This window comes from Bactrocera tryoni, chromosome 4 (assembly GCF_016617805.1).
Source record: "Bactrocera tryoni isolate S06 chromosome 4, CSIRO_BtryS06_freeze2, whole genome shotgun sequence".
NCBI classification, from domain to species: Eukaryota; Metazoa; Arthropoda; class Insecta; order Diptera; family Tephritidae; genus Bactrocera; species Bactrocera tryoni.
In genome coordinates, this window is record NC_052502.1 from 52,637,847 (window position 1) to 52,656,748 (window position 18,902).

The following is an 18,902-nucleotide window of genomic DNA, read 5'->3' on the forward strand; positions in this document are numbered from 1 at the left end:
ACATACATGCATTCCAATTATACATACTCGTACATATGTATAAAATAGTATATACAAATACTTAGAGAGACTGTAGCCAAAGTATATTTAGTATTTATGTAGAGAATATTTTTTGTAAGCTCGGCTTTTTCCAATTTAATAACAAAAGCAAATGAAAAATGTAATAGTAGTAGTAATGATCATTAAATATAGTCGATCTGGCGCATATATATTATATATATTAACAAATATTATATACATTTATATTTATTATATACTTTGAAAGCAAACGATAGCTGTACGTTTTTGATAGTCGCTCTTCGAATAGAAATGTGTGCGCATATGTTAAAAAAGCCTAAGTCGACGTAAACCAATCATTTTTTTTTTGTTTTTTTGCTAAAGAGCTTTTCATAACCTCAAATTCTCAACTTGAGTAAGGTGAAATTCCCAATGCTAAAGCTTTGTTTCAAAATGCAGGGTGCTCCATGTTTAATGTCGGTGTGAAAATATTGAATATTGTCTTAAAGAAAGGTGCTTACAAGCCATAATAGACCTGGCCGTTCCATCATTGATCAAATATTCTTTATAAATTAATATTCTGTTGAGCAGAACGGACCTCTCTGAATCTTTCCACTAGGCGATCCCTTATCTTGTGACCTTTTTAACTTCGAGCAGGCACGATTTTTTACCATTGTGACCAACTGACATAGAAAAACCAGACAAGAGGGAATCTGCCAATGCACATAAGTCTGATGGTTAATGAGGACAAGGCGAAATACATATATGCTGGCTATTAGCAGGAATATGAAAGAGAATTCGCAAGTAGCTGGACACTATTTGGCTCTTTACTTATTGGCAATGACTATCGTGTCTTGTCAAACAACGAATTCCCGAATGTAAAACTAGCTGATGATGATTTGCCACTCGGATCTAAAAACTTCTCTTTGTGGGATTATTTGAAAATCTGTGTGATTGCCAGCAGCTCTCGAAAAGTTAATGAGCTCTAGACGAACCCGTGTGTCGAAAGCATCGTCACAGAGTTAATTTTCGTGTGGTCATTCGATAAATCCTGTATGTAGCAGATAATCCAACGAAATTGTAAGAATACCAGTTATGTAAATCTCATATATAAAAGGTGTTTCTTGCTGACAAAGTTATTCCATATTTACAAAATGAGATAAAAGATGGCGTCTGGAGCATATCGTTCAAGAACACTTACATTAACTTAAGTCGACTTAAGTTACATTAATATATTGCCACAAAAAAATAATGTTTATACTAATTACAAAGCGCTGAGCGGAACGAACATATATTAAAATTGCATTTACAAATATTTATAGAAAAGTAACTGATCTCAAAAATCTTAAAGATAAAAAATATTTAATGAATAAGTGATTTTTTTTGGTAATATACTACTTGTTTATATATTTAAATACATTACTTAAACATCGTTATGTTAATCGAAATACTATTATGTAATATATATTAGTACAACCAATCAAAAAATCTAACTTGGATTTGGCTCTAGATATAAAATATTTTATTACAATTTTACTAAAAATTATGTTATCAAATTTGGACTGGTGGTGAAGTAGCTTCCACTAAAAACAGCCCGATCCCACTCATGCATTTTTTCATACACATCAACCTTCCAAGCTCTTCTTTAAGGGATTACGTGGGTTTACGGGTTTCAAAAAATCTAACTTTTTATTGTCTTCTTAAGTTCTCGAATTCCTCTAGAATATTGTCTTGATCCGAGTAATCGTTTTTTGGATACAGCCTTGAGAATTTGTGCGCTCGAGGCTAGCTAGGCTAAGTGCGTCGTCTTTTTTCCGATGACCGATTCCAATGGCCGATATCAAAATATTTTTCCCAAAAATTTCGGAATTTATTTGTTAATAGTGTATGTTTGTAAAAAATTCTAATAAAATATTTAGTTTTTTATATGAGAAAAAATGGTTGAAAAAAGGCCCTAGGAAATCCATCTAACCCCATAACATACAATGCAGAGATGGTCTGCAACCTCTTACATTACAACTATTGTAACTTGCTAACTGGTAGATTTTCGTCTACCATATGTTGATATCAAAATCCATCTTTTGAGCTTTCGCCTGTTGATCAATGATGGCCAATAGCAACAAATCATATTTCATTTACACACTTCTTCGTGGCCAAAAGTTACATGTTACATTCATAAAGACTTTTGATTCTGCGATGTTTAAACTTCCATGATATCATCGTCATCTTTCCTTTAACGCCCACTGGAGCATATAGCCCCACCTCACTCCACGATATAGTTAAATGAAACTTCCTTTGGAACTTCAAAGAGGATCTCCTCAATAGCAACTTCCTTTTACAACTTTTCAATGTGGAAAATGCTTTTGCGTCGGTTATGAATACTTCGCGAATAATGTGATCTTATTAAACATATCTTTACTCTATATTATATATTATTGTATTACATTAATTTTATATATTTTTTATAAGTATTTTCAATTTATTGTTGAAAATTTAATTTTACTCGATTTATGTTTTGTTTTAATATATTATATATTGTAAAAAGATTTTCCAAGGTGTCATTCCACCTAGTATCCAGAATATAATCAGTAGCATAATCTCGATCGATCGATCTACTCGTCAAGTCACAGTTTCCTTTTGAAATATAATGAATTAAATTGAAATATAAGCGGTTAAGCGGTATTTCTTAACCCTTAAAAGCCTGGAGGTTCCTCGAAGGACCATTTAAGTTTTATTTCATAATATTTAAATTTGTAAACATTTAAATTAAATTGTAATAGCGATGAAAATTCAAAATTTTCAGCACTAATTAATTATTCTTATTTTCACAATAGTCACTCAAAAATACAAAATTTTCCTTGAAATTATTTTTTCGATGCACTCTTACTCAAGTCAAAGCGTAAATGACTGCAAAGCTCACACACAAGTGGCGACTGAGCTAAAGGATAACGGATATATCAGAGTAACATGTGACATGATGTAATATTTAAACATTCATGTAAAAGTAAAATTTACAAAAAATTGGTACTTCTTGGAGGAACCGCTCGGCGTTTAAGGGTAAGGATCTACTTGTATACAAAACAATCTATACAAAACTCTCCAAAAAATATTTTTGGAGAAATTCAGTAGAACAGTAATGTGTTTAGTTTTTTCAAATTCATTTCCGTTAGGTGTTAAGGACAAATTCATTGATAATATAATACATCAATGACAATTGGTGGACATATTGGACATAATAATTTTAATGGAGAATTTTAATTTTTGACATACCTACCAAATTATCTATAAATAAAAAATTTTTGGCGATATTTTAAGACAACGATCGTTTTAACCCTTGAATATATTTTAATAATTTCATGTAAACCCTTACTTTACCACTTTACTTTCGTTTCATTTTAATCATTTTATTATTTCCAAATTAACCTTTAAGACCGTCAAAATATAATATCATATAATGCTATAATGATAGCTTGATAAATTGTATATACATATATATGTATATATATTATAGAATCAGGTTAACCCTTACTTTACCAGTTCAGTTTTGTCTCTTTTTCGACTCATTTTGTAATAAGGTCAAAATGAGTCAAAATAAAGCATATTTTTTGGAGAAGAAGCAAAGTTCTTCACATATATCTCCCAAAGATTTGTCTGTTAGGTTGCTGAAGGCAATGTTTATCCCTATTTCAGTTTTACCATATATATTATTTTTCTTCAGATTTAATTGAAGTTTCTGTAAAAGAAAATTTGTGACGTGGCGAAAGAAGAATTTCGCGTAGTTGTTACTGTTATCGATTAATGCGGTTAGAAAGTAATAAGTTAGAACCCCAAAAATGTGGATTTCACTTAATTATCAGAAATTTATATCGACGTTTTTGTACGAGCTTAATCATAAAGTTATGCCATGGCCCAATACAATCACAAAGACTTTATGCGCGAAAATATCTTTTTTTACATTGTACTAATAGTATTAATAATATTGTAGCATTCTTCAAATAAATATACATATAAATAAACAACTGTACGTATATATGCAGAAAATGTACAATTGGATAATCACACATACATATATATCTACATATGTGTATATACATATATGCGTATGTATAAGCCCTTTTCAATGAACGATACGATTTTCTATTATACAAGTTGTGTAGAGTTATCGTAGTGAAATTTTGTAATATCTTAGAAAAGTGTTAAGAAAAAAGTTGCATTCGTGCATCAATTATTTTGCATATTGCAAATGCTATGACAAATATGTAACTGTAGATTTGGTTGATTAATCAAATCAATGAAATTGTATTCTGTATTTAAAAAGCGCTCAATGGCAATAAGCGTGTACATGCATTGAAATACATATTTATAAAATACCAACATAGGAGATGATAATCGCTTTCGAAAATATTATAGTATGGAAAATAAAATTACTACTGACATTGAACTCGGCTATTTTTGCCGAGCATAAATAAAGAATTGTGTTTTCGTTATGAGGTATTGTAGAGGTATTATTTTCAATAGCCTTTTTTTGACAGATCACGCGTGAGTCATGTCGAGCTGTCATATTATTTTTAATCAATATTTTTTTAAGAATGTGTTTCGTGGGCTTCGCTCAACTTACGGTCAATACCGGACTACTAAGCATACAATTCGCAACACCATCACCCATCCTGAGACCCAGCATTTATTATTGGATAATATTCGACCGAATAGACCACGTCCAGCACGCAGTAAAGAAAACATAGCACACCGTGGATAGTCGTTCGCAGCTACTCTGACTGACGTATGGCATTTTACGTTGAGATCTTCAATTGAAGGCGTAAAAAATAATGCTTGTGAAGGAACTGAAGACGTCCGATCTTCCCAAGCGACATCGCTTCGCTACATTGGCTTTTGAAAAGTTCCAAAAAGATCTGAAGTTTTCGAGCCAAATTTTGTTCAGCGATGAGGCCCGTTTCTGGGTCAATGGGTATGCCGGTCCATATTTCTTCAAAGATGATGCCGGTGAGAACGTCACTATCAATGGCGACCACCGTTATCGCGAGATGAAAACCGATTGTTTGATGCCTGAAATGAAAGATCATGATCTCGTCGATATTATGTTTCAACAAGACATCTGGCTGGTCATTGTCACACATCGCATCAATCAATGGATTTGTGGAGAGAACACTTCGGTGAACGGATAATTTCACGTTTTGGGCCGGTCGATTGTTCACCAAAATCGTGTGATATCACATCGTTAGACTTTTTCTTGTTGAGATGTGTAAAGTTTAAAGTCTATGTGGACAACCTCGCCTCGATTCAGGTTTTGGAGCGAAACATCACGCGTGTCATTCGCCAGTTACCGGTCGAAATCCACGAACAAGTTATCGAAAATTGGACTCAACGGATAGACCATCTAAGACGTGGCCGCGACCAACATTTGAAAGAGATAATCTTCAAAAAATAATTGTCAAAGAATGTTCTTTTGAATGATAATAAACATTCCCCATTAAGTTTGAAGTTTCGTTGGTTTTTTAAGTAAGGAACATCGAAAAGGATCACCTTTTAGTTGATTTAAATTGTAGGTGAGTTTATATCTGGGAAAAATTAAAATTTATTTCAATTAATTTTAACTCCAATTTAACAATTTAGAAAATATAAATACTGATGTTCTTATATTCTATTGTCTGGCCCAACTGACCTAACTTAAGTAAACCCTTTATTTTCAGCATCCAAGTGATTTATGCATTCTTGTGGCTCATACGCCATGGTGTACCATATGAATACAGAAATTTTGATGCATAAATTGATCTTCGTATAACTTTAAAAGGAATGTTTTTATGAAAAATATCATTCCAGTCTTTTTTATACAGTAAAAAATTCTGTATCTGTATTTTTTAAAAAATTTTGATTTGTTTGCTTTGAAGATAAAACGCAATGATTACAAAGTATCAAAAAAAATTCGATTTTAGTTATATGGGAAAGGTAAACTGTTTTGGGCACGTTTTAAAGTGAAAATTAATAGCTTGTTTACATTATATACCTTTCTTTAAAGCAGAAACTAAAACTTCAGTGGGAGTTTGCAAAACTACAATTAACTTGAAAATTAATGGACACCATAGAGTACAACTACTATTGCTTGAAATATAATTTTAATAACCGAAAATACCTTTCAGATTAGAACTAATAATTGTTTCATTTGAGCTTTTCCCTCCGTCTTCTATTCACCGAATAAACATTTGTTAAAATCACAGCAGGCTGTAGCACCAACAAAATTTTACTAATATAATATAAACATATCTAATAAAAGTGACCAACCGGAGCGCCCATTATTAATCAAGATCCAGCTACGCAACATATTGATCTTTATCCCGCATTTATTACAAAAATTACGATTATCTTCATATCGGCCATTTCACCTACATAACAGAGATTTGCGAACGATATGATACATTATTACAATAATTGACGAAGGCGTCACACGGGATCTAAATATCACAGTCGATGGCATTAGAACTTCGACTTCCGACTGCTTCCTGTTAAGGAATATATTGCACGCTTCTCCAAACAGTTTCTTCGAAAACATCCCACCAGCAATCATTTACTTGTAGGGAAGCCGCCTCCAAAGAGCATAAGAGGTCACTCCTTGATTACGTCGACCAGGCTACGGACACAACTAACTTCAAACATGCATTGACCACTGTTCACGGTGGAGATATTAACACCTTCACCGACTCCCTCCCAGTGAATTGAGTTAAGCCAGGACACAGACGAAGAGCTCGAGCTGCCGCGAGGATCTGGAGTGACCCTTGGGCAACTTCGTTTTGCATACTGTGTCAAGTTAAACTCCTACCTAACCAGAAGCAACCCCGACATGCCAAATACATATATGTATATATATTCTGCGTGCAACGGGTACCCGCATGACTTTAACCAACACTTCCCCAATTAATACCACTCATCTAACACCCCCCCTTCCTTTGGTTCGACTCCGAAACAGCACGTCTCCTCGGCTTTGTAATGACAATGACCAGCCAGATGTGATTCCAGTCGATGAAACTACCTACTTATACAAACTTTGGGAAGATAAACTGGGTCAGGTTTTGAGAATATAAAGTTCTGACCACTAACGCTGTGGTGCTAACTTTCTGCAAAATTAGAAAAGCAGCATCCAATCAACTTATGCCCATCAACGATACTTACCGAAGACTCTGTACTCAACTAGACGACGCAATTTCTATAATTCGGACTGTAAAATATTTATGCTGAAGTTCTACACGTCGTGGACATCTATAAGCGAACCAAGTTACAGAGACATAGAAACCGTTATCAGAATAGTGAAATCTATGGCTATATGAACAATAGAAAGTGCTGAAACATATCAAGATCAAATTCAAAACGAACAGTACCATGCGGCTCTTGGTTACTCATATCATATCTGAGATCTGCTTAAAGTCGAAAAGAAATCTGGAATTCATGAAAGTTTTATTACCGATATAGTTTAGACTTTACTCCATCTGTCTCTAACTCAACTTGTGCCACACCTCACAACAGCATGGATGCCGTAAGATAGTTAATACTGCATTACCTCTCTATAACTACGATGTGATAAACACCCAAATTTCGTATTCAACCTCCTCGCTGATACCAATGGACTTATGCCAGTAATCTTTGAGACGATTTCAAGCTCCAATGAAACATTAATACGAACAGTTTCGTCTGTATTCGTTCTCAACCAACAATGGTTAAGACATTCGTTCTTCATGTACTTAAAATTACAGTTTCAAGATGATTTATTTGAATGCTTGATAAACTCTTAGTTCAATGTCCTAAAACTTCGGTGTTAACGAATATTTTCTAATGTCTCTATAGCACGAAAATGTTCTGCAAAGACCTTGCTCACTACAGAATTCACAGGACTTTCACTTTTTGAGAATTCAATTTATTTCCAACGACCCCTACGAGTTCTCTGACAGTCACAGTTTTTGTTGCTAACATTGTCACTCAACCGATCTGCCTTTTGTGATTTCAAGACTTTCGGTAACGCTAACGGTTTCAAACACAAAAATTTATTATACCCTGAACAAGGTATATAAGTTATACATATATTAAGTTTACCAAGACGTTTACAAAATCCAAAAAGAAACGTCGGAGACCCTATTAAATATATATGTATGTATATAGTAATGATCAGCAATACGAGCTGAGTCGATTAAGCCATGCCGGTCTGTCAGTCTGTATTTACGCGAACTAATTCCTCAGTTTTTTGTGATATCGATATGAAATGTTCGCCATTGACTGTGACGTTCTCACCGGCATCATTTTTGAATAAATATGGACCGATGATTCCACCAAATGCGGCAATTTTGCTTGTTTACATACCCATTAAGCCAGAAATTAGCCTCATCGCTGAACAAAATTTTGCTGGAAAACGTCGGATCTTCTTGCAACTTTTCAAAAGCCCATAGAGTGAAGCGATATCGGTTGGAAAGGTCGCGCGGCTTCAGCTCTTGCACAAGCTGCGAATGGCGCCGAATCGACTCTCCACGGATTTCGTGTACACTCTCAGCTACAGCCGCTATATTTTCTTCACAGCGTGCTGGACGAGATCTTTACGGTCGAATATTATCCAATAAGGAATGCTGGATCTCAAAATGGGTGATGGTGTTGCGAATAGCACCCTCGGTAGACCGATTATATTGACCATAAGTTGAGCGAAGCTGAATTTTTATAGTAAAGTTGTACGATTTGTGAACGTTGTTCAGGCGTAAGTCTCTTTATAATGAAATGCCAAACAATACTTAAGAAAAATAATATGACAACTTGGTACGACTGACGCATGATCTGTCAAAAAAGGGCTATTGAAAAAAGTACCTCTACTTGGATCACCCGTTATAAGCTGATCAATCAAAATTAAGTTTTTGTAAGGAATCTTTTGTAGTTATAAATGATGTTACCGCCTTAGTGCGACCGAAGTGATCGTGTTTTCTTGTTTGTGTAATAATTACGCATTTGCAAAGTCAAGATGCAGATGTGATGCTTTCTTTCTGACAAAAATGTTTATTTTAAAAGTTTTTTTCTGTCAATATTCCAAGCGATTAAAAGAAAAACACAAAGTTTCGGTAATTTTCTTCTTGCGATAACGCAATGTATTTCACTTATAATTTATTTATATATGTATGTATGTATGTTTGTATTTATTACTTTTTTTCTTTAGTTCATAGATCACCTAAATATTGTACAGTTAGTTTAGTTGTGAAATAATAAATATGAATTGATTTTTAGCATATTACTAGATAGTTATTTTTGTATATATGTATATACTTTATATATATGCATATATATACTATATACTTATTTCTGTAGGCCTTTGCTTCGCTACAAATACAGCTTGACGTTTTAATCAACTATTAGGATAACTCTTTAAACTATTGTTACATTGGGCCTACGCTGGCGTTCATAGCAGGCTACAAATTATATGTGTATGTATTAGAGTACATAGTAATACATATTTATATAAGTTTTTTAATTATTAAGTTTAAGATTCGATCAATCGTTTTTTTTTTCTTCTCTAATTTTTTTGCTGCTTTTCGCATATTTATGTTCGAAAAACGATTGTTTTTGTTGTAATTTTTTTTTTTGCTTAATATACAATCTTGTTGTCAGTTGTTATATTGTTGTTACATATTTGCACATATACTAGTACATATGTATGAATGTATGTATGCATCTAACAAACTAGAAACTAACCTCACTTCACGCCAAGAGCAATAATATTAATGAATAATAGTTGCATTTATTCTGTTTTGCTTACGCTAAGACTTAATTTACGCAAAAACTTAATGCTAATTTCGTAATCAGTTGAACGTAAACACCAGCGCGTGTATGCATTAGGTGTAAATGTATGTGTGTGTTGAGTTCAAAATATTTTGTATGTGAATTTCAATACAAAACAAATCGCTTGCAATTCCGAAATGCATTTTCTCCGGCTAAATTGCATTTTTTTCACGGTTATACGCTTGTATTTGTTGTTGTTGTAGTGGCATACAGAAATTTTTAAAGGCATGCTGTCGAAGTGACACTGCTTAGCCGGTGCTAAGCCATTTGCTTTCCTTTATCGTGCTAGCCACTCGTTGTAAATCGTATTTTTCGAACGGTAACTCAACTAGTAACTCAAACAATTTACAATTTCAACTTTTTGTCGTTCCAACTAATGGTTACTAAGAAAATTTTACGTCTTCGTAGGAAACGGTTGCGCATACTAACTTAATAAATCAGCAAATACATAAAAAACAAAAACAAATATTATAAAACAAAATCGTATAAATAATTAAATTCATTTAGCTACTCGTACTAATATGTAAATTAACTATTACTTTTGTATTTGTTGTATTTATAGTATGTATTTATGTATGTAGTTTAATAGGAAACAAAAATGCAGTTACATTGTTTATTTATTTTGTATTTGTTGTTGTTGTTGTTTTTTACTTACGTTTTGCAATTACTTTAAAACTAGGCTAGCTTCACTTGAGTGTACATGTGTGTGTGTATGTATGCATGTGTGTATGTATGTTTTATGGTACTAGTTCGTGTTGCTCAAAGGAACTCATATGTAAAAAGCAAAATTAATTGAAAATATATATGTATATAATAGTTCTATACATATATGTATGTATGTATATAAGTAACTAGAAGACGAAAAAGCAAAACAGAATAAATATTTGTACATAATTGCGCAGAGTCGAAGGGCAATAAAATTGTTTAAAAAGAGTAGTTTAAGAGCTGCACGCGCTTATACGACATATATACTTATATATGTATATATCTTTATATATTAGGGTGTCCGTTATCTCACAAGTTGATTTCTTTTTTGTAAACTTCGCCTGAAGTTTCGCTTTTTGCACTAAAAGAAAGAATCTAACGCAAACAAACTATTTTCAATTTAAACCGTGCTTCAATCGCCTGTGTTACTCATACGCTATGGTGTACGGCCTCAGTACATTTGAAGCTGAACTTTAATTGTGTATAACTTTTAAAATAAACATTTTATGACAAAAATTATTAAAACTTTTTCTGTAGTGCGGAAAATTTTGCGTTTAAATATGACTATTTTGAAGTTTTAGGTTTAACTGCTTAGGAGGTAAACATTTAAATGCAAAGAAATAGCTAAAATGTATGGAACACTAAAATGATTTAGGCGCGTTTTAACTTCAAAATAAAAAGTTTGTTTACGTTAGTTGCTTATTTTTAAAGCAAAAACCGAAACTAAAAGGGGCGGACAGGTTAATATATACATATATGAACAAATATGAATACATATGTACATACTCGTATATATGTATAAGCGCATTAGCAGCTCTCAAAACATTAGTTTATAGCATTGTAGGAATTAAAAAAAAAAAAAAACATTCGTTACTTAAAGCAAATATCTTCGTACATTTTTTTGAATTTTTTTTGTTTAGTTTTGTTGAAATCATTTTTTTCTTAGTGGCAGTTGAGACTTTTGGTGTTTTGTATTAATTCGTATTATTTATATTTCGCTATATTTGTGGTAAGTTATTGCAAATGTGTTAAAAAAAAACATATTTAAACATATTTTAATACTTATGAACTGTTAATTTCTTTGCCTCTATCACTTTTATGTACATACATATGTACATATGTATGCATGTATGCATGAGTTTTCACATTTCTTTACAATTTATTTCCTTTTGTACAATATACACATGTGTGTGTGTATGTATTTTTGTATTTAAGGTTTCGGAAAATGCCACCAGCTGCAGTTCATTTCATTTTACTTTATTTTTTTTAGCTTATTATTTTGAGTTTTTGTTGTCTTTTGCTTTTGTTTACTGTTTATATACTAAATAGGAAATTCGTTTGTCGGCATATTGTTGTAATAAAATCGTAACTAACTATTGTAGAAATGCATTTGAATTGAACTATAATGTATTAGCTGATATATGTATGTATGTATGTATGTTTGTTCGTATATCGTAAGGATAAAGTCTTAACATTCCAGTTTATGTTTGTACATACTACATATTTGTGTACTTTTGGTAGAGCTGTGCTTAAGTGAAGATATTTGTTTTAGAAAAAAAAAATTGGAAAAATGATTTTAGAATAAAATTTTAGGAAAAATAAGATTTTAGAAAAATAAGATTTTGGAAAAATAAGATTTTAGAAAAAAAAGGTTTTAGAAAAATAAGATTTTAGAAAAATAAGATTTTAGAAAAAAAAGATTTTAGAAATAAACGATTTTAGAAAAAAAGATTTTAGAAAAAAAAGATTTTAGAAAAATAAGATTTTAGAAAAAAAAGATTTTAGAAAAAAAAGTATTTTAGAAAAGCAAAATTTTAGAAAATAAGTGATTTTAGAAAGTAAATGATTTTAGAAAAAAAAGTTTTAGAAAAAAAAATAAAAAAAAATAAAAAAAAGAGTAAAAAAAAATTAGAAAAAACGATTTCAAAAAAAAAATTAGAAAATTAAAATGGTTTTATCATCGACTAAAATTTATATAGTATATTTAGTAGAAACAATAATGTTGACTGAAACTACTGTTTAGGAAAAAATTATTGTTATCGCAGGGTTAATTGAAGTATATATGCAAATACATTCAACCAATTCTCTCCAAAAAGTTCAAAAATATTGTCTTCTATTCGCAATTTTTCTACACGCCATATTTGAGATGAGAAATGTATAATATAGCAATAGAGTACAGTCTGTCTTCGATATTACAGAACTTGGAGAGTGCAAAACAACAAACAAAAACATTAACTTGGACCAAAGCTATAATAACTTTTCAAAACAAAAGTTTTCTTTGTACCACTGAAGCATTTGATCAGTTATTGCTTTGTTAGAGTGGTTCGATTTGAACAATTTGTTCGAAGATTGTACCAACGGACAGACGTCTATTCAGCTCGACGCGCTGATCATTTATATATGTACATATATGTTTTATAGGGTCTTCGACCTTTCATTTAATAAATTATTTTTCGTACTCTCTGTGTATATACCGCTAGTCTATCTCATTATGTGTTTCTCTACTCGATTTATGCTAGTTGTGTGTTCGATTCGCGTTTAAATCATCACAATGCTCTATGCTAAACATTCATCAAAATCACACATTAAAAAAAAACTTTGTTTTTCCAAAATAAATTCGAAAATAGCTATTCGCCACTGTCAAAGTACACAAATATGTATGTATGTATGTAGTTATATTGCTTTAGAAAGTGTTATCGAGGAACAACTGTTGTACAGGAAAAACTAGGAGAGTTCAGGAAATTGGAAAAAAATTTTAAACTAGAATTTTCCGGCTACAAATACAAAGTTCAATAAGTCAAAAATAATATTAATATATTTTTATGCAAATTATGGGCATAAAGGGAAATTAAACAAATATAATGCATTAACATTTTATCGCTTTTTTACATTAAATGTTGCATAGTATTCATATTTCCTGCAAACAGTTAGTCGAATTACATATTTCATAAAAAAAAAATCCCAAATAATGATAATATAATGGTCATGTCAGGCATTATAGCCGACTCACACGAAAGTTCCCTCGCTGTGTTTGCCTATTCAGCAGTTCATGCTGCAACAACAACGAAGAAAGCGAATCAGAATGCTTTCCGTGCTTCCCTCTAATAAAAATGGCTACTGTTGCTTGAAAAGTCGTATAAAGATGAGTTTGTCCAACATTTTTCTAAACTTTGCTTTGCTTTGATGTGAACGAAATGATATAAAAGCGAGCTGTCAAAGCAAAAATTTGATGCCAAGCGTAGCAAAAGTTGTATGTGCATCAACCATAAAACGTGGCTAGTAGAACGCTCTACCTTTCTTATGTCTGTAATCCTAACAGTTTGTAGCCATAATTTGACCATATATAACAGTTGCATATGTACTCTCCCACTCCTTTCCTGCAGTGTGGCTATTTCACTTCAAAAACTAACGCTTATTTATTCCTACGATTTTTTCTAACTGTAACTACATCACTCACGGCGCCAACATCTCAACAAATCCGATTTATTTCTGCTTTTTGCATATGCTAGCAGCAAGTATGCGCTTAATAATGCAATATATGGTGAATAATCAATCAAAATAACATAAACCAAAGTTATCTTAATTATTATAGAACTGTTACTGTACAATGCATTTATATTTTTTTTTTTATAATTTTTCATTCATTGCTTCGGATACATTTTGTATATACATACGTATATACATACTATATACTAGACTTTAGAATATACGTTTGTAACACAAATTAAGCAAATTTTTCAAATAAAATGCATGCCATTTTCAATTTCAATTTAGTGGTACCCAGTGCTGGCTGGAGAGCCTGCTTTTAATAATAATTTTTTTACTACTTAATTTTTTTTTTAATACATATATTCCTGCTATAAATATACAGTTGATTGGAGTTTGGGTTCTATTAGCTTAGTGAATTTATGCAAAACTTTGAACTTAAGCGGAAAAGTAGTAGCAATTTCGGAAAAATTAATAGCGAAGTATATAAAATCGCTTATATGTATTAGTGCTAACAATTTCAGTTACTTTTCGAAAATCGTGTAATAAATGTACGCTATTTCACAAACTTCTATAAGCGAACTGAACTAAGCAAACACTATAAAACTGCTCTCGACTTAGCTTGACAAAATAAATCACTTTTTTAAATATAGTCTACTCCCATGCATACTTGGCATTCAATTCCTATTGTTGAAAGCAAGAACTCAAAAATAAATACGGTTTCAATCAGCTGTTGACCGGCAGGAGACCAACCAAATGGGTGGGGTGGTGGTTTAGCGGGAAATAATAATGAACAGAAGTGTCGATTGGTTTTTGTTTTGGTGCATTTAAGTGTCAGTGGCTTTTGTGTCCATTTTTAGCGCCTGCAAGCGTTTCTCACAGTACAAACTGCCGATAGGCTTCGCCAGTGACGCCGCCAAGCTCTTAGTTATTGTTAGTGTATTAGCGCTACTCGTCGTGCTCGTTGTTGGCTGATTACACGCAGCAACATTGTGTTTAGCGGGCAATGGGTCAACCGCAGCGACGCCAGCGGGAGCGTTGCTGTTGTTGCTAATTGTAGTGGTAGTGGTTGTAGTAGTGTCGAGTGTCGTTTCACTGCTGCTGTCATCCTGGTGGATGTATTGCATTTGTGGCGTAATGCCTGCTGTGTAAGATTGCCGCATGATGGGCAGACGATAGTGGAAACTGGCGTTGCTGCTGTTAGTTGCTGGCGACGTGGTTCCGGTGTTTGTTGTTGTTAGTAAATTTTGCGTTTGCTTTGTTGCGCCCACCGTGAACGGTCCACCATTTGCGTCAACACGTTGCGTACAGCTGCTACGCCGCAGAATTGCGCCATCAATGTAGGTGGTGGTGGTGGTGTTGGCGGCGGACGTTGTGGCAGCGGCAGCGGCGGTGGCGACAGCACTTTCCGTTTTCCAATTTGCACTATTGCGGCTACGATCTGTAATGGGAAATTTATTTTTCGTACAACTCAAGTCCAATTCAAGCGTATAAAAACGTCCGCGTGTATACTTTTTATTTTGGTTTTCTAATATGCTCGCTCCGCCTGTGTTGTTGGCGCCACCGACGCCTACGCCGACGCCGACGCCACAACTGCTGATGCCCGTGCTTGTGCTCGTGCCGACGCTGCCGCTGCTCACGCTCGTACTTATATTCGCATTCAAATTCGTGCTGCTGCTGCTCGTATTCACATTAGCATTCGCATTGTTGTTATTGTTGTTGTTGATGTTGCTATTGCTGCTTATGCTAATGTGCTCCATATTGTTGTCCGAGAATCCGCTGGCCATCGTCGGTTGTCGCGATATCGTACAAATACTGCTCCGATTGCTGCTGTTCGTCGTTTGTTCGCTGCTGCAATTACTGCTGCTTATCGTCGGCTGACTGGAGGCGGTATTTGTGCCGGTCGTGTTACATGAAAACGCTGCCGTCGTCGACGAGGCAGGCGTAATGGAACACCGTTGTATCGCAATGCCATCCACTTCGTCCACATCGTCGTTGGTCAGCACTGAGGGTGCCGCAATCCACTGCGTCGAACGATTCGTGTCTTCATAATCGCTTTCATCGCTGTCGGAGGTGATACGCAACTCATTGCGCATTTCGCGACCCAACGACGAAGTGACACTCACCGAGGCGGATGTGTTGAGTTGCGTTTTAGCTTTTGTACGCGCATCCATTTTGTCCTCACGATTATTATCACCTTTTAATTTCGTTTTCACATTTAGTTCAGCCTTTGTTGTACCATCCTGTAGCAGGTTTTCACAGCTGGTCTCGTAAACACTAGCCAGTGGTTGTAGCTTGCCACTGAGATGCGCTACCGCCTTGTGCGTCGGCATATAGCCCAAGCCAGCTATGCTTTGTGTTGTTAATACCTTCGTAGTGCCACCGCTTGCTTCCGCACCAATACCACCAGCAATAGCGCCCAATGCAGCGGACGCACCACTCTTACCTTTGGTTGCGCGTGAGCTACCGCTCAGCTCATGCAAGCGCTCCACTTCATTGCGGTCCCGCTCGAAATCCATATACTTTTCCTTCTTCAATAGAATATCTGAGGGCTCCGCATAGAACGAGTCGAAATTCAAGTCAAGAAATAGTTCCTGTAGAAATCGACGCGCATTCATGCGATAACTGCTGCGCCCCAGCGTTTTGCACACCTCGGAATAGAGGCAAATATCTTGGAAGGCCGCTGGATGCTTCTGCTTCAGCTCCAACAGTGCCTTCTTCGTCAGCCGCGCACTGACCGGGTTGGCCAGACGTTGCACGTTGAACAATATGTTGGCGGTGAGGCGATCGGGCATGCTCTCTTCACTCAGTATGCTTTCCGGCGAGTTGAATGAGATGTCCGACAGCTGTATAGTGGAGGAGCTTTGCGCGTTTTGCTGCGGCGCTTGTGACTTCGTACTCGACTGTTGTATGCTTGGCAGTTGTTGTGCGGCTGGTGGCTGTTTGTTGGTCTTACGCGTAACGTGTGTAGTTGTTGTGGCGCCAACTAGGGTACCACTGCTGGTATAAAGTTCACCGCCTGTGGTGAGTGCGGCACACGCGGCGGCGGCGTCACTATCCAGGCGTTGTGTATGTGTGCGATTGCGTCGCGCACGTGAGCAGTGGAGGCAATTGTTGCGTCCGTGCTTGGCGCCCAGCCATTTCGAACGCTTACTCACCGACGACACGTCCGAAAGCGACGATATAACCGAAGATTCATCGCCGCATTCATTGTTCAGAGAATCGTTGAGGAACTGTTGATTTGCCGTAAGCAAATTTATATCCATCAAATCTTGATCTTGTATATCGCGTGAGACGTAGGTGCGTCCCGCATTGCGGGTAGGGAAGAGATCAAGCAGATTTTTCGGAAGACAAATACCTGTAAATAATAAGGGGGAATTAGCTTTGGTATTGTTATACAATATTAATGGACAATTACTAAATATAACAAAAACAAGAAGAAACACCGACGACCGGTTGCAAATAACCTTCTCAAATACAAAAGATTCCATACAAGAATTTTATTTTGTTCAATTAGTTTCTGTTAGAGCTATGTGCTGGTATATATAATTACATACAGACTGACAGACGGACATGGCAAACGCTCTTCGCTTTGTTACGATACACAACCCAAAAACATCCTCAAAATGAGTTGATTTTATAAACAATATGACCATTTCTCATCAGATAGTTCTGTCTATTTAAGTATGAGCCAGTGCGATTGGCCTGAAAATTCCCTTTCATTTGGCACTAAAATCATCAAAATCGGTTCAAATTTACACGAGTTATTCCCATTCAAAGTCCTTTTGTTTCTCATATTCTGCTCTGCTCTGGTGGGCAGCGCTGCTCTGGATCTGTGATTTCAGCAAATTGCAAAATCGCCGATTTCTACCAGGCGACCATAAATGAGCGGCAGGTGGATCCCAGAAAAAAGTGGCTGGTACATGTATGCACATGGGTGTAGGTATGTAAGCATGACATATGTATGTATGTATGCCGCAGACCAACAAGTTGTGTGTGTACATGTGGGTCAACGGATACGACCCAAGAGGATGTGTACAAACCGGAACCGGAAATACATCTTGTATCAACTTAGACCGGATATAAATTTCCGGAAACGGTAGTGACCAACCGGAAACGGAAATTATTGGCCGGAAGTTGTGGTGAACGGATGTATAAATATAGGAAGATCACTGATGTTCCGGGCTCGTCATATCCGGCTCATAAGCAACTGTATAATTACATCCGCTTGGTATGAGTATCCGGCAGATTACTTCCGTCCCCGTCTTGCCACTTCTGTTCACTCCCGGTTTAAGTTGGAACATATCACATTTCCGTTTCCGGTTTATACACTTCCGCTTCCGGAAATGTGTGTCCGGATGGGGTTGTTGTATGTCACATTTCCGGTTCCGATTTATATACATCCGCTTGGGTGGTACCGTTATACATGTCGCTTCCGTTGGCCCACATGCATACTTGCTGGCCGCCGGCATACATATTTACATGTACCAGCCACTTTTTCTGGCATCCACCTGCTGCTCATTTATGGTCGCCTGGTAGAAATGGTCGATTTTGTAATTTGCAAAAATCACAGATCCACAGCAGCGCTGCCCACGAGAGCAGAGCAGGGCATTTCTGGGTATGGGAAAAAAAGAACTTTGAACCGGTATAACTCGGGTAAATCTCAACCGATTTTGATGATTTTGGTGTCAAACGAAAGGGAATTTTCAAGGCAATCGCACTGAGTCATGCTGAGATTGGTAGCAAATGACCGGGAATAAAAGATAGCCGATTGAAATAAAGTAGTCCACTCGTTAAATATTTAACTTCAATATGACCCCACAGTATTTGAGGTTAGAGAAAGTTAGTTCTATCCGAGTCTGTGGAACTACGCAAATGAAAGTAAGTGGTATTCCTCT

The 18,902-nt window shown here is 35.3% G+C and overlaps 1 protein-coding gene across 6 annotated transcripts in view; it reads right to left on the reverse strand.

Moving 5' to 3' along the window:
* Positions 1 to 12,488: 12,488 nt before the first annotated feature.
* The window catches only part of LOC120774271 (rapamycin-insensitive companion of mTOR), a 47,650-nt gene continuing 41,236 nt past the window's right edge, over positions 12,489 to 18,902 (reverse strand). For 5 of the 6 annotated variants that reach the window (XM_040103757.1, XM_040103753.1, XM_040103758.1 and 2 more), the window contains exon 20: positions 12,489 to 17,362. In XM_040103757.1, coding sequence (XP_039959691.1) covers positions 14,832 to 17,362 — 2,531 coding nt within the window. In that variant the 3' untranslated portion in view covers positions 12,489 to 14,831. The remainder of the gene's footprint in view (positions 17,363 to 18,902) is intronic. The other variant, XM_040103759.1, reaches the window with a different exon arrangement.